General features: G+C 48.1%; 1 protein-coding gene across 1 annotated transcript in view; it reads right to left on the bottom strand.

Moving 5' to 3' along the window:
- The window catches only part of DNAH2 (dynein axonemal heavy chain 2), a 108002-nt gene extending 103533 nt beyond the window's left edge, over positions 1–4469 (bottom strand). The window contains exons 1-2 of the mRNA XM_069767428.1: positions 4344–4469; positions 4081–4136 (exon numbers count right to left, since the gene is read on the bottom strand). Coding sequence (XP_069623529.1) covers positions 4081–4136; positions 4344–4458 — 171 coding nt within the window. The 5' untranslated portion in view covers positions 4459–4469. The remainder of the gene's footprint in view (positions 1–4080; positions 4137–4343) is intronic.
- Positions 4470–17137: the final 12668 nt, after the last annotated feature.

A 17137-nucleotide genomic window follows, 5' to 3' on the forward strand; every position in this document is an offset into this window, starting at 1 on the left:
CGCCAGCTGCCTGTCATGGCTGCCGCAACCAATCAGCGACAGGCACAGTCCGATTAGTCCCTCCCTACTCCCGTGCACTCACTGCCCGGCACCCGCATACTCCCCTCCGGTCACCGCTCATACAGGGTTAATGGCAGCGGTAACGGGCCATGGGTACCGCACTCTGTAACCGCTGCTATTAACCCTGTGTGACCAAGTTTTTACTATTGATGCTGCCTATGGAGCATCAATAATAAAAAGATCTAATGTTACAAAAAAAAACGTTATTCTCACCCTCTGCCGTCACGTACTGTCCTCGGCAGTGCAAGCAGCAGGTTCCGGTGCCAAGGATGCTATCCGACAAGGACCTTCCATGACGTCACTGTCATGTGACCGCGACGTCATCACAGGTCCTGCACTCATACCAACCCTGGGACCGGAAGCTGCCGCGTGCACAACACACAGGCACCAGGACTACAAGGAGCCCTCGGATGGTGAGTATATGTTTATTTTATTTTTTTTAACCTGTTACATACGTGGCTGGGCAATATACTACGTGGCTGGGCAATATACTACGTGACTGGGCAATATACTACGTGGCTGGGCAATATACTACGTCACTGGGCAACATACTACGTGACTGGGCAATATATATACTACGTGGCTGGGCAATATACTACGTGGCTGGGCAATATACTACGTGGCTGGGCAATATACTACGTGGCTGGGCAATATACTACGTGGCTGGGCAATATACTACGTGACTGGGCAATATACTACGTGGCTGGGCAATATACTACGTGGCTGGGCAATATACTACGTGGCTGGGCAATATACTACGTGGCTGGGCAATATACTACGTGACTGGGCAATATACTACGTGGCTGCGCAATATACTACGTGACTGGGCAATATACTACGTGGCTGGGCAACATACTACGTGACTGGGCAATATACTATGGGGCTGGGCAATATACTACGTGGCTGGGCAATATACTACGTGGCTGGGCAAGAAAAAAGACGTATTGGCGGTCATTAAGGGGTTAATGGCTTTATAATTGTTGTGATTATTAGAGGACTATTACTGGGAGAATATACGGACACGGATCGCTGCACACGGAGATGCTGGGAGTACCGTCAGTATTACACAGTTGTGTGTCTCCCCAGCAGATGACATGTTGTGATCCCGTGTAATGACTGGATGATAGCGTGTGGTGGTGCTAGGGACAGGACACACAGGACACCTGCAGATGACATGGTGTGATCCCGTGTAATGACTGAATGGTAGCGTGTGGTGGCGCTAGGTACAGGACACACAGGCCACCGGCAGATGACATGGGGTGATCCCGTGTAATGACTGAATGGTAGCGTGTGGTGGCGCTAGCTACAGGACAGGACACACAGGCCACCGGCAGATGACATGGGGTGATCCCGTGTAATGACTGGATGGTAGCGTGTGGTGGCGCTAGGTACAGGACAGGACACACAGGACACCTGCAGATGACATGGGGTGATCCCGTGTAATGACTGGATGGTAGTGTGTGGTGGCGCTAGGTACAGGACAGGACACACAGGCCACCGGCAGATGACATGGTTTGATCCCGTGTAATGACTGAATGGTAGCGTGTGGTGGTGCTAGATACAGGACAGGACACACAGGCCACTGGCAGATGACACGGTTTGTTCCCGTGTAATGACTGGATGATAGCGTGTGGTGGCGCTAGGTACAGAACACACAGGACACCTGCAGATGACATGGTGTGATCCTGTGTAATGATTGGATGGTAGCGTGTGGTGGCGCTAGGTACAGGACACACAGGACACCGGCAGATGACATGGGGTGATCCCGTGTAATGACTGAATGGTAGCGTCTGGTGAAGCTAGGTACAGGACAGGACACACAGGCCGCCGGCAGATGACATGGTGTGATCCTGTGTAATGATTGGATGGTAGTGTGTGGTGGCGCTAGGTACAGGACACACAGGACACCGGCAGATAACATGGGGTGATCCCGTGTAATGACTGAATGGTAGCGTCTGGTGAAGCTAGGTACAGGACAGGACACACAGGCCGCCGGCAGATGACATGGTGTGATCCTGTGTAATGATTGGATGGTAGCGTGTGGTGGAGCTAGGTACAGGACAGGACGCAGGCAGAGAAGCTCAGCACAATCGTCTCTGCCGCCTCCCGGCGAGAGCATTCACAGACTAATGAATTCATGGAGTGAACATCTGTTGTGCAAAGGAGAAACGGGAGCCAGATGCCTCGTCCTGAACCCCAAGGGCTCTGCTCATCGCCCAGAACATGGCCAGTGTCAGCAGAAAAGCCGATGACATGTTCCACGCAGCGTCACCATGTACACCGCCGAGAGTGTCCGCGCCGCACATATCCCACGAGACAGCTACATGTACTGTGTGTGTACATCATCCCAACACCAGAACACGTCACCTACATCATCCTGACACCACAACACGTCACCTACATCATCCCGACACCACAACACGTCACCTACATCATCCCGACACCACAACACATCACCTACATCATCCCGACACCACAACACATCACCTACATCATCCCGACACCACAACACGTCACCTACATCATCCCGACACCACAACACGTCACCTACATCATCCTGACACCACAACACGTCACCTACATCATCCCGACACCACAACACGTCACCTACATCATCCCGACACCACAACACATCACCTACATCATCCCGACACCACAACACGTCACCTACATCATCCCGACACCACAACACGTCACCTACATCATCCTGACACCACAACACGTCACCTACATCATCCCGACACCACAACACGTCACCCACATCATCCCGACACCACAACACGTCACCTACATCATCCCGACACCACAACACGTCACCTACATCATCCCGACACCACAACACGTCACCTACATCATCCCGACACCACAACACGTCACCTACATCATCCCGACACCACAACACGTCACCTACATCATCCCGACACCACAACACGTCACCTACATCATCCCGACACCACAACACGTCACCTACATCATCCCGACACCAGAACACGTCACCTACATCATCCTGACACCAGAACACGTCACCTACATCATCCCGACACCAGAACACGTCACCTACATCATCCCGACACCAGAACACGTCACCTACATCATCCCGACACCACAACACGTCACCTACATCATCCCGACACCAGAACACGTCACCTACATCATCCCGACACCAGAACACGTCACCTACATCATCCCGACACCAGAACACGTCACCTACATCATCCCGACACCAGAACACGTCACCTACATCATCCCGACACCAGAACACGTCACCTACATCATCCCGACACCAGAACACGTCACCTACATCATCCCGACACCAGAACACGTCACCTACATCATCCCGACACCAGAACACGTCACCTACATCATCCCGACACCAGAACACGTCACCTACATCATCCCGACACCACAACACGTCACCTACATCATCCCGACACCACAACACGTCACCTACATCATCCCAACACCAGAACACGTCACCTACATCATCCCGACACCACAACACGTCACCTACATCATCCCAACACCAGAACACGTCACCTACATCATCCCGACACCACAACACGTCACCTACATCATCCCAACACCAGAACACGTCACCTACATCATCCCGACACCACAACACGTCACCTACATCATCCCAACACCAGAACACGTCACCTACATCATCCCAACACCACAACACGTCACCTACATCATCCCAACACCAGAACACGTCACCTACATCATCCCGACACCACAACACGTCACCTACATCATCCCGACACCACAACACATCACCTACATCATCCCGACACCACAACACGTCACCTACATCATCCCGACACCACAACACGTCACCTACATCATCCCGACACCACAACACGTCACCTACATCATCCCGACACCACAACACGTCACCTACATCATCCCGACACCACAACACGTCCCACTGCCCCCCTTCGGCATATTTATAGCTGGTGACTGCCCGGTGCGGGTTCTGCTGTCCTGCATCATGTCTGTGGGTCACTAGCGAGATCTTACCAGATCTAGATGCTCCTGGACGGCCGTAGATAAGGACGGGTTGTGTTCTGTGTCATCTGTGAGCAGAGGAGAGGGGTAACAATGTAAATGTGATCATACAATGGCCAAAAGTCACACTGAAACATGGAGTACGCGGTCACCGTTCACATGAAGTCACTGGTCTCAGGGCTGTGATCGGTAGGGATCTGTGATTGGTAGGGATCTGTGATCTCTGTATAAGCAGTGAATTCTGGAGATCACACACGCATGTAACGGCGACTTACCGCGCTCCTCGCATGTGCTGCTCTCCGGACGGGCGTCTGCTTCTCTCCATGGCGAGGGATCGGAAGTTTCCACAGAGCGCAGCTCAGGCGACACACGGACGTCTGAGTCCGCCATGATTCACACACCGCTCCTGGAGAAAGCACTGACACGTTACACAGGGCACATTCACAGAGAAATAAAGGTTTTGTCCATCACTGCACCAAGGTGCAGATCGTCTGCAGCGTTCATGTGACACAGTCGATAAGCAGTGGGACACGGGAGTCAGAGCAGCACCGGGCGGTGTGTGTATAGAATAATGTACATATATATGTATACACTAGCCAGCTTGATTACATGTGGGGATTCCCTAGCAACCAGGCAACCCCCACATGTACGTATGCTGGCTGACAGATGTAAATCATTCAGTTGAGGCGATGAAAACTACATCTCCGATCACTAAAAAATACTCAGAGGACCCCCGAGCGTAACGAATAACGAGTATATTCGCTCATCACTAGTTCTTATGGCTCTACATCCCAACACAAAACATTTCTATTGATGAGTCCCTTGAAAATTTAAAAGGAAGACTGCACCTCAAGCAATTGATTCTATCTAAGAGGGCAATGTTTGGAATAAAATGTGTGAGAGAAGATGGCCAGCTAAACTCTCCAGGATGACATACTTATCTGGGGACATCTGGAAAAATGTTTGGGAACTGATAAGTCAATTTTTACAAAAAGGCTACAATCTGTATGATGACAATTACTACACCAGCACGCCCCTATGTAAAAGTCTAGTTGATCTTAACGTAAGTGCTTGTGGGACCATTTGTGAAAAACTGTCAGGGGTTTCCTAAGTCACTGGTCAACTAAAAGTGCCAAAGGTGGCAATCAGGGACTGTACGCAATAGAAAACTGCTTGCCCTCAAGTATAAGAAATATATTTCCATCCACAAAGATGCCGCAAGGGCTGAATGACACATTAGAGTAGAGTTTGCGGAACAATTTCTGGGGTGGATGTCTTTAGAGACACAAGCTGGGCACAATATATTGGGCACTACGATGGCATATTTACACAGTTTTTGCTTTAAAACATCCACGGCATGCTTGTTTGTTTGTTTCTGGAAATCATCCATGGAATGAAAATGGTCACTATACCCACAGGGGTGTCATTACGGAAATGGGGGCATTCTGCTGTTCTGGCACTTAGGGGCTCTGAAAAGTGCCAGAATGACAGACTCCTCACGTGAGTGATCCCATCTTGGAAATGACACCCCTCTGGGTATAGTGACCATTTTCATTCCAAGACAAATGTAAGTAGAGCTCACTTAAAGGGAACCTGTCAGAAGGATTGTGCACCGTAACCTACACACAGTGTCAGGTCCGCGCCGTTATACTGATTACAGTGATACCTGGTGATGAAATCCGTCTTGTGGTTCTTGTGTAATGAGTTAATGATATGATCATGCTCTGGGGCGGCCTGTGGGGGTATTTGTGGCGCTCTGCTTCGGTATTCATCTGTATGGCTTCTGACAGGTCACTGATCCCTCACTGACATGCCCACTATTTTACATACTGAATATTATATATACTGGGAAAAAAAATTACCTGCAGCATGATCGCATGTATAATGTGTATATAATTATTTTATTTCATGCTATAAATTCATTAAAAAAAAATGTCATGAAATGGGGCTGGCAGTGCCTGCACAGTAGCAGTTATCGGTGATCCAATGTGATCTTGCTAGTGGAAAAAAGTTTGCCTTCTCCAAGATGGCGTTGCAGCCTTTATTGAATTACTGATAGAGGCTACTGCGCAGGCGGCATCTTAGGGGAGACAATTTTTTTTTTTTAGCAAGATGGCACCACTGGTGCCGCAGCAGTAGCATCTATCAGCGATCACCGATAGCTGCTACTGCGCAGATACCACCATCTTGGAGGAAGAAATTTTTTTTCTCTAGCAAGATGGCGCTGCCAGTGACTGCGCAGTAGCAGCTAGCAGATCGCCGATAGCTGCTACTGTGCAGGCATAGATAGAAATGTAATTATTAAAAGGCAAAAACTAAGCTAATAGAAGCATTTCACAACATATATTTCATCTTGGTTTCATCTCTGCAAGCCTCGCTTCCTTCTCCTCAGAAAGTTCATTGGCCCTTGAGGAAGCAGTTCCTGTTCTCTTGTCTGCAAGCCTCGCTTCCCTCTCCTCAGAAAGTTCATTGGCTCTTGAGGAAGCAGCTCTTGTTCTCTTGTCTGCAAGCCTCGCTTCCCTCTCCTCAGAAAGTTAATTGGCCCTTGAGGAAGCAGCTCTTGTTCTCTTGTCTGCAAGCCTCGCTTCCCTCTCCTCAGAAAGTTAATTGGCCCTTGAGGAAGCAGCTCTTGTTCTCTGTCTGCAAGCCTCGCTTCCCTCTCCTCAGAAAGTTCATTGGCCCTTGAGGAAGCAGCTCTTCTTCTCTTGTCTGCAAGCCTCACTTCCCTCTCCTCAGAAAGTTCATTGGGCCTTGAGGAAGCAGCTCTTGTTCTCTTGTCTACAAGCCTCGCTGTTGTGAATTCTGTTTTCGAACTCCCTCCTGTGGTTATGAATGGTACTTTCGGCGAGTTCTGTTCATGGACTCCCTCTGGTGGCTGTGAGTGGAGCTGCTGCTTCTGAGGTTCCTTCCACAGGTGACGTAGTTTATTCTTTGGCTGGCTGTTCTATTTAACTCCACTCAGATCGTTACTCCATGCCAGCTGTCAATGTTCTTGTACTGGTTCAGTTCGCTCTTGGATCTTTCTGGTGACCTGTCTACTCCAGCAGAAGCTAAGTCCCTGCTAGTTATTATTTGTTCATTGTTTTCTTGTCCAGTTGGCTATCATGATTTTGTCTTGCTAGCTGGAAGCTCTGGGATGCAGAGTGGCACCTCCGCACCGTGAGTCGGTGCAGAGGTCTTTTTGCACACTCTGCGTGGTCTTTTGTAGTTTTTTGTGCTGACCGCAAAGATACCTTTCCTATCCTCAGTCTGTTTAGTAAGTCTGGCCTCCCTTTGCTGAAACCTGTTTCATTTCTGTGTTTGTGACTTTCATCTTAACTCACAGTCAATATATGTGGGGGGCTGCCTTTTCCTTTGGGGAATTTCTCTGAGGCAAGGTAGGCTTTATTTTCTATCTTCAGGGCTAGTTAGCTCTTAGGCTGTGAAGAGGCGTCTAGGTCATGTTAGGTACGCTCCACGGCTATTTCTAGTTGTGTGATAGGATTAGGGGTTGCGGTCAGCAGAGCTCCCACTTCCCAGAGCTTATCCTGTGGTAGTTTAACCATCAGGTCATTCCGGGTGCTCCTAACCACCAGGTCCATAACAGTACAGCTGGCCAAAAGTATTAATGCATCTCAATAGAGGGATAAGAGAAGTTCTGAGACCATTTTTTTTTCTCTGCAGTGTTTTTGTCTTTCTTTTCCCCTTAACCTCTGGGTGGTTCTGGACACAGGTGTAGATATGGACATCCAAGGTCTGTCCTCTTGTGTGGATCATCTCACTGCAAGGGTACAAAACATTCAAGATTTTGTGGTTCAGAATCCGATTTTAGAGCCTAGAATTCCAATTCCTGATTTGTTTTCTGGGGATATATCTAAATTCCTGAATTTCAAAAATAATTGTAAACTGTTTCTAGCTTTGAAACCCCGCTCCTCTGGTGACCCCGTTCAACAAGTTAAAATCATTATTTCTTTGTTGCGTGGTGACCCTCAAGACTGGGCATTTTCCCTTGCGCCAGGAGATCCGGCATTGCGTGATGTAGATGCGTTTTTTCTGGCGCTTGGATTGCTTTATGATGAACCAAATTCAGTGGATCAGGCAGAGAAAATCTTGCTGGCTTTGTGTCAGGGTCAGGATGAAGCGGAGGTGTACTGTCAGAAGTTTAGAAAGTGGTCTGTGCTTACTCAGTGGAATGAGTGTGCCCTGGCGGCTATTTTCAGAAAGGGTCTTTCCTCATAAAGGGACAGTGGTCAGAAGTGTAAAAATTGGCCCGGTCATTAACGTGCAAACCACCCTTGGGGGTAAAGGGGTTAAGGATGTCATGGTGGGATTCCCCACGCCTGCTGGTCTGAATGAGTCTATGTCCTTGGCCATTCAGATCGATCGGCGCTTGCGTGAGCGCAAAGCTGTGCACCATTTGGCGGTATTCTCTGAGCATAGGCCTGAGCCTATGCAATGTGATAGGACTTTGACCAGAGCTGAACGGCAAGAACACAGACGTCGGAATGGGCTGTGTTTTTACTGTGGTGATTCCACTCATGCTATCTCCGATTGTCCTAAGCGCACTAAGCGGTTCGCTAGGTCTGCCACCATTGGTACGGTACAGTCTAAATTTCTTTTGTCCGTTACTCTGATTTGCTCTCTGTCGTCCTATTCTGTTATGGCATTTGTGGATTCAGGCGCTGCGCTGCCCTGAATTTGATGGACTTGGAGTTTGCCAGGCGCTGTGGTTTTTTCTTGGAGCCCTTGCAGTATCCTATTCCATTGAGAGGAATTGATGCTACACCTTTGGCCAAGAATAAGCCTCAGTACTGGACTCAACTGACCATGTGCATGGCTCCTGCACATCAGGAGGTTATTCGCTTTCTGGTGTTGCATAATCTGCGTGATGTGGTCATTTTGGGGTTGCCATGGCTACAGGGTCCATAATCCAGTATTGGATTGGAAATCTATGTCTGTGTCCGGCTGGGGTTGTCAGGGGGTACATGGTGATGTTCCATTGCTGTCAATTTCGCCTTCCACTCCTTCTGAAGTCCCTGAGTTTTTGTCAGATTAACGGGATGTATTTGAAGAGCCCAAATCTGGTGCCTTACCTCCTCATAGGGATTGCGATTGTGCTATTAATTTGATTCCTGGTAGTAAGTTTCCTAAGGGCCGACTGTTTAATTTATCTGTGCCAGAGCACGCCGCTATGCGGAGTTATATAAAGGAATCCTTGGAGAAAGGTCATATTCGCCCGTCGTCATCACCGTTGGGAGCAGGGTTCTTTTTTGTGGCCAAGAAGGATGGCTCTTTGAGACCTTGTATTGATTACCGCCTTCTTAATAAGATCACAGTCAAATTTCAGTACCCTTTGCCGCTGCTGTCTGATTTGTTTGCTTGGATTAAGGGGGCTAGTTGGTTCACCAAGATAGATCTTCGAGGGGCGTATAATCTTGTGCGAATTAAACAGGGCAATGAATGGAAAACAGCATTTAATACGCCCGAGGGCCATTTTGAGTACCTGGTTATGCCATTCGGGCTTTCTAATGCTCCATCAGTATTTCAGTCCTTTATGCATGACATCTTCCGAGAGTACCTGGATAGATTCATGATTGTATATTTGGATGATATTTTGGTCTTTTCGGATGATTGGGAGTCTCATGTGAACCAGGTCAGAATGGTGTTCCAGGTCCTTCGTGCAAATTCCTTGTTTGTGAAGGGGTCGAAGTGTCTCTTTGGGGTTCAGAAGGTTTCATTTTTGGGTTTCATTTTTTCCCCTTCTACTATCGAGATGGACCCTGTTAAAGTTCAGGCCATTTATGATTGGACTCAGCCGACATCTGTGAAGAGCCTGCAGAAGTTCCTGGGCTTTGCTAATTTTTACCGTCGCTTCATCGCTAATTTTTCTAGTGTTGCTAAACCGTTGACTGATTTGACCAAGAAAGGTGCTGATGTGGTCAATTGGTCCTCGGCGGCTGTAGAGGATTTTCAGGAGTTGAAGCGTCGTTTTTCTTCTGCCCCTGTGTTATGCCAGCCAGATGTTTCGCTCCCGTTTCAGGTTGAGTTTGATGCTTCTGAGATTGGAGCAGGGGCTGTTTTGTCGCAAAGAAGTTCTGATGGCTCGGTGATGAAACCATGTGCCTTCTTTTCTAGAAAATTCTCGCCTGCTGAGCGCAATTATGATGTTGGCAATCGAGCGTTGTTGGCCATGAAGTGGGCATTCGAGGAGTGGCCACATTGGCTTGAAGGAGCCAAACATCGCGTGGTGGTCTTGACGGATCACAAGAATTTGACTTATCTCGAGTCTGCCAAACGGTTGAATCCTAGACAGGCTCGATGGTCGCTGTTTTTCTCCCGTTTTGATTTTGTGGTTTCGTACCTTCCGGGCTCTAAGAATGTGAAGGCTGATGCCCTGTCAAGGAGTTTTGTGCCTGACTCTCCGGGTGTTCCTGAGCCGGCGGGTATTCTCAAAGAGGGGGTAATTTTGTCTGCCATCTCCCCTGATTTGCGGCGTGTGCTGCAGAAGTTTCAGGCTGATAGACCTGACCGTTGTCCAGCGGAGAAACTGTTTGTCCCTGATAGATGGACTAGTAGAGTTATCTCTGAGGTTCATTGTTCGGTGTTGGCGGGTCATCCTGGAATCTTTGGTACCAGAGATTTGGTGGCTAGATCCTTTTGGTGGCCTTCTTTGTCACGGGATGTGCGTTCTTTTGTGCAGTCCTGTGGGACTTGTGCTCGGGCTAAGCCCTGCTGTTCTCGTGCCAGTGGGTTGCTTTTGCCCTTGCCGGTCCCGAAGAGGCCCTGGACGCATATTTCCATGGAATTTATTTCAGATCTCCCTGTCTCTCAAAGGATGTCGGTCATTTGGGTGGTTTGTGATCGCTTCTCTAAGATGGTTCATTTGGTACCCTTGTCTAAATTGCCTTCCTCCTCTGATTTGGTGCCATTGTTTTTCCAGCATGTGGTTCGTTTGCATGGCATTCCGGAGAACATCGTCTCGGACAGAGGTTCCCAGTTTGTTTCGAGGTTTTGGCGGTCCTTTTGTGCTAAGATGGGAATTGATTTGTCTTTTTCTTCGGCTTTCCATCCTCAGACAAATGGCCAGACCGAACGAACTAATCAGACTTTGGAGACATATGTGAGATGCTTTGTTTCTGCTGATCAGGATGATTGGGTGTCCTTCTTGCCTTTGGCTGAGTTCGCCCTTAATAATCGGGCCAGCTCGGCTACTTTGGTTTCGCCTTTTTTCTGTAATTCTGGTTTCCATCCTCGTTTCTCTTCAGGGCAGGTTGAGCCTTCGGACTGTCCTGGTGTGGATACGGTGGTGGACAGGTTGCAGCAGATTTGGACTCATGTGGTGGACAATTTGACATTGTCCCAGGAGAAGGCTCAACGTTTCGCTAACCGCCGGCGCTGTGTTGGTCCCCGACTTCGTGTTGGGGATTTGGTTTGGTTGTCATCTCGTCATGTTCCTATGAAGGTTTCCTCTCCTAAGTTTAAGCCTCGTTTCATTGGTCCGTATAAGATTTCTGAGGTTCTCAATCCTGTGTCATTTCGTTTGGCCCTTCCAGCTTCTTTTGCCATCCATAATGTGTTCCATAGGTCGTTATTGCGGAGATATGTGGCGCCTATGGTTCCCTCCGTTGATCCTCCTGCACCGGTGTTGGTCGAGGGGGAGTTGGAGTATGTGGTGGAGAAGATTTTGGATTCTCGTATTTCGAGACGGAAACTCCAGTACCTGGTCAAGTGGAAGGGTTATGGTCAGGAAGATAATTCCTGGGTTTTTGCCTCTGATGTTCATGCTGCCGATCTAGTTCGTGCCTTTCATTTGGCTCATCCTGATCGGCCTGGGGGCTCTGGTGAGGGTTCGGTGACCCCTCCTCAAGGGGAGGGTACTGTTGTGAATTCTGTTTTCGAACTCCCTCCTGTGGTCATGAATGGTACTTCGGCGAGTTCTGTTCATGGACTCCCTCTGGTGGCTGTGAGTGGAGCTGCTGCTTCTGAGGTTCCTTCCACAGGTGACGTAGTTTATTCTTTTGCTGGCTGTTCTATTTAACTCCACTCAGATCGTTACTCCATGCCAGCTGTCAATGTTCTTGTACTGGTTCAGTTCGCTCTTGGATCTTTCTGGTGACCTGTCTACTCCAGCAGAAGCTAAGTCCCTGCTAGTTATTATTTGTTCATTGTTTTCTTGTCCAGTTGGCTATCATGATTTTGTCTTGCTAGCTGGAAGCTCTGGGATGCAGAGTGGCACCTCCGCACCGTGAGTCGGTGCGGAGGTCTTTTTGCACACTCTGCGTGGTCTTTTGTAGTTTTTTGTGCTGACCGCAAAGATACCTTTCCTATCCTCAGTCTGTTTAGTAAGTCTGGCCTCCCTTTGCTGAAACCTGTTTCATTTCTGTGTTTGTGACTTTCATCTTAACTCACAGTCAATATATGTGGGGGGCTGCCTTTTCCTTTGGGGAATTTCTCTGAGGCAAGGTAGGCTTTATTTTCTATCTTCAGGGCTAGTTAGCTCTTAGGCTGTGAAGAGGCGTCTAGGTCATGTTAGGTACGCTCCACGGCTATTTCTAGTTGTGTGATAGGATTAGGGGTTGCGGTCAGCAGAGCTCCCACTTCCCAGAGCTTGTCCTGTGGTAGTTTAACCATCAGGTTATTCCGGGTGCTCCTAACCACCAGGTCCATAACACCTCGCTTCCCTCTCCTCAGAAAGTTCATTGGCCCCTGAGGAAGCAGCTCTTGTTCTCTTGTCTGCAAGCCTCGCTTCCCTCTCCTCAGAAAGTTTATTGGCTCTTAGGCTACTTTCACACTTCCGTCGGTACGGGTCCGTCGCAATGCGTCGAGCCGACGTACCGACGTTGTGAAATAACTGCAAGACGTGGGCAGCGGATGAAGTTTTTCAATGCATTCGCTGCCCATTCTGCAGTCCGGGGAGGAGGGGGCGGAGTTTCGGCTGTGCATGCGCGGTCAAAAATGGCGGACACGTCGCACAAAAATTACATTGAACTTTTTTTGTGCGTCGAATCTGCCAAAACACGACAGATCCGTCGCACGACGGATGCGACGTCTGCCCATTCGTCGCTAATACAAGTGTATGGGCAAAAAACGCATCCTGCGAGCACATTGGCAGGATCCGTTTTTTTGCCCATAACGACGGATTGCGACGGAGGACAAAAGACGGAAGTGTGAAAGTAGCCTTAAGGAAGCAGCTGCTGTTCTCATGTGTGTCAGCCTTGTTTCTCGGTCTTCAGTTTTCATTGGCCCGTAATTCAACTTTTCTTTTCGCATCAGCTGACATTCGTGCCATGGAATTCCTTTTCTTATGAGGCATTATTGTGGTAAAAATAGTCTGTAACTGGCAGTTTCTATATCCTCTCACATAGAGGTAATGTGACTGACATCAGCCTTTCCACCAACACACCCTAACTGACATGCTATTACCTCACACAAGCTTTGTTATACTGAGAATGTCCCTTGCTGCCTATATTAACTAATCAGAGCTCAGATTAATTAACTGTAGCAAAATAGAAGCTGAGCTGTGATTGGTTGCTATTGGCAGCCTGATAATTCCCCAGCCAACAGGAAGCCCTCCCCCCTGGCAGTATATATTAGCTCACACATGCACATAATAGACAGGTCATGTGACTGACAGCTGCCGTATTTCCTATATGGTACATTTGTTGCTCTTGTAGTTTGTCTGCTTATTAATCAGATTTTTATTTTTGAAGGATAATACCAGACTTGTGTGTGTTTTAGGGCGAGTTTCATGTGTCAAGTTGTGTGTGTTGAGTTGCGTGTGGCGACACGCGTGTAGCAACTTTCTGTGTGTCGAGTTGCATGTGACAGGTTAGTGTAGCAAGTTGTGTGCAGCAAGTTTTGCGCGTGGCGAGTTTTATGTGTGGTGCGTTTTCATTTTGAGTATGTGCAAGTTTTGTGTGAGGCAACTTTTGCATGTGTTACAACTTTTGTGCATGTGGCAATTTTTCTGCGTGTGCAAGTTTTGCTCGTGGCGAGTTTTCCATGAGGTGAGTTTTGCACGTGTGGCGAGTTTTGCATGTGGCGAGTTTTGCGCGTGGCAAGTTTTGAGCGGTGACTTTTGTGCTTCGACTTTTATGTGGCGAGGTTGGTGTATGTGTGGTGAAATGTGTGCTGAGCGTGGAATATGTGTTCAAGCACGTGGTAGTGTGTGGCGCATTTTGTGTGTGTATTCATATCCCTGTGTGTGGTGAGTATCCCATGTCGGGGCCCCACCTTAGCAACTGTACAGTATATACTCTTTGGTGCCATCGCTCCCACTCTTTAAGTCCCCCTTGTTCACATCTGGCAGCTGTCAATTTGCCTCCAACACTTTTCCTTTCACTTTTTCCCCATTATGTAGATAGGGGCAAAATTGTTTGTTGGGTCTTTTGGGGGTGTTGCTGGTATATGGTGGGTCTTTTGGGGGGTGACCCTATATACGGTGGTTCTTTTTGGGTGTTCCTGGTATATGGTGGGTCTTTTGGCGGTGTTGCTGGTATATAGTGGCTCTTTTGGGGGTGTTGCATGGATATGGTGGGTCTTTTGGGGGGTGACCCTGTAACGGCAGGTCTTTTGGGGGGTGTTGCTTGGATATGGTGGGTCTTTTGTGGAGTGTTCCTGGTATATTGTGCGTCTTTTGGTGGTGTTGCTGGTATTTAGTGGGTCTTTTGGGGGTGTTGCGTGTATATGGTGGGTCTTTTGGGGGGGTGAACCTGTATACGGCAAGTCTTTTGGGGGTGTTGCTTGTATATGGTGGGTCTTTGGGGGGTGTCCCAGTATACGAAGGCTCTTTTGGGAGTGTTCCCGGTATACATTGGGTCTTTGGGGGGTGACCCTGTATACGGCAGGTCTTTTGGGGGCGTTGCTGGTCAGGAAATAGGAAAGTTCTGATTACTTCACTTACACATGCTCTCAGCTGCAGTTTCCTTTGCCTGCCAACACAAGGCTGGAATTCTGAGCCACTTTTTCTCCCTCTGCCGGTGTATGTAATCCTAAACCCCTCATTTCCCCCCCCCTCCAGAATTTATATGGCTCTGTGCTGCGGAGGACAAGTCTCCCTACCCTACTCATTTTCCCCTTCTACCTGGTACTGGTTAAAACTGGTATAGGAAGCATGGGCTTCTATTGCTTTTAAGGTTATATATATTGGCACCGATCAGGGCTAGAGATATAAGGATTACATATTCCAGATGTCCATCAAGGGATCTATAACTCCTGGAAATCGCAAGAAGCTAAACCCAATGAGTGCAAAGAGCGGGTCTTCTCCATAAGCGGGTAACTACGCCGTGTTTAAAACACTTAAAAGAATCTCCCCGACGTGGTGAACCTCCTGATCATTATGTCTTTCATATATGAGGTTCGTACAGCAAGCTAGGCATAAAAATGGGTGCCATAGCTCTAAGAAAACGGGAGGATTCAGCCTCTAAGTGCGGTCACCACAGGAAGAGTGCTTTGCTTTTAGGCTAGGAAATAAGTGAGTGAAGCAGCAGTCTTCACGTGTCTTTATCTGGGGTCTGGCTGCTATACAGGGGTGATGCATCTGGATATATGCTCAGCCTTCCCCCACAGCACACGGTCAGCCATGAGATAAGATGACATAATGAAATGTAAGTGTTCTTTTCAACTTTAATCCCATTTTATTTGTAATTGTACTGTACATATATTTTGTCTTCTTTATATCTTTTCATACCACTGTAAACACTGCTTACCTTTTTTGGAGTAAAATATATAAAATTACTAGCTTGTCTCTCCTTGCTCTATAACGTACTGTCACGTCCTCTGAAGTGAATTACACTACTAATCCGGGTTGGCTCCGGACCCGTTAATAATTAAAAAATTGGAGCTGGTGGCAGCAGATTTGTCCTGTGCGATTGGGAGACTTTGTAGCGATCGGCGGCGTTGATAATTATTGCTCCCACCTGAGTGGGAGTAGTTACATCGCCCTCGCTGCAGTGTGCCCCTTGGCCAGTACAAAGTAAGACAGCCTTTCTGGCGACTAATTATCCTAGGTGCAGTACCGTGTCTGACCTGAGGGTAAGGGGGATCCCACCGTGCTGCCACCAATATGTCACAGATCCTACCGGGATCCCACCAATCTGTCACGGTTCACGGGGAAGATACCTTTATAATCCCCACCACTCACACCAATTTGTCATGAACTGGGGTTGTTTGGTTGCCCCTCGTTTCTTCTAAAGGGGATTTATTGATATCCCACTTCCCAGTTCTGGTTTGGAACTTGCACCTCTCTGGTGTCCCCCTTACCCTCAGGTCAGTCGGGGTACTGCACCTAGGGTAATTAGTCGCCAGATAGGCTGCCTGCTATGTACTGGCTATTGAGCACGCTGCAGCGAGGGCGATATAACTGCTCCCACTCAGGCAGGAACAATAATTATCAACGCCACCATCACTACAAAGCCTCCCAAACGCACAGAACAAAGTATGCTGCCACCAGCTCCAATTCTCTTAATTGTTAACGGGTCCGGAGCCAAACCAAATCAGTAGCGTAATTCACCTCAGAGGATGCGATAGTTTGTTTAGAGCATGGAGAGACAAGCTTGTAACTTTATATTTTACTCCAAAAAGAGGTAGGCAGTGTTTACAGAGTATAAAAAGATATTATAAAGGAGACAATATCGAATGTACATTACAATTACAAATAAAAAAAGGATTAAAATTGAAAAAAAACACTTACATAGTGTTCAGATCATTTCAAATCATCATGGCTGGCCTGTGGGCTTTGTAGGATGCACACATCTAGATGCATGTCACATCTATAGCTGGACCCCGGGTAAAAAGACCTCAGAAGACAGCTTGCTTCACTACTTGTTTCTTAGCATAAAACCCAGGCACTCCCCTTGCGGTGACATCACTTAGGGGCTGAAACCTCTCCTTTACTTAGACTTAGGAAAACTATTTTTACGCATATGTCGCTGCATGAATCTCGTATACGAAATACACCAGATTCCCGAGGTGCACCACGATAGGGCGATTCTTTTAGGTGTATGCACGGCGTACTTACATATAACCGCTTAAGGAGAATTCCACGCTTTGCACTCGTTGCGTTTAGCTGCTAGCGCTTTCAGTGAGTGAT

The sequence above is a fragment of the Ranitomeya imitator genome, chromosome 4, assembly GCF_032444005.1.
Source record: "Ranitomeya imitator isolate aRanImi1 chromosome 4, aRanImi1.pri, whole genome shotgun sequence".
In the NCBI taxonomy this organism is placed as follows: Eukaryota; Metazoa; Chordata; class Amphibia; order Anura; family Dendrobatidae; genus Ranitomeya; species Ranitomeya imitator.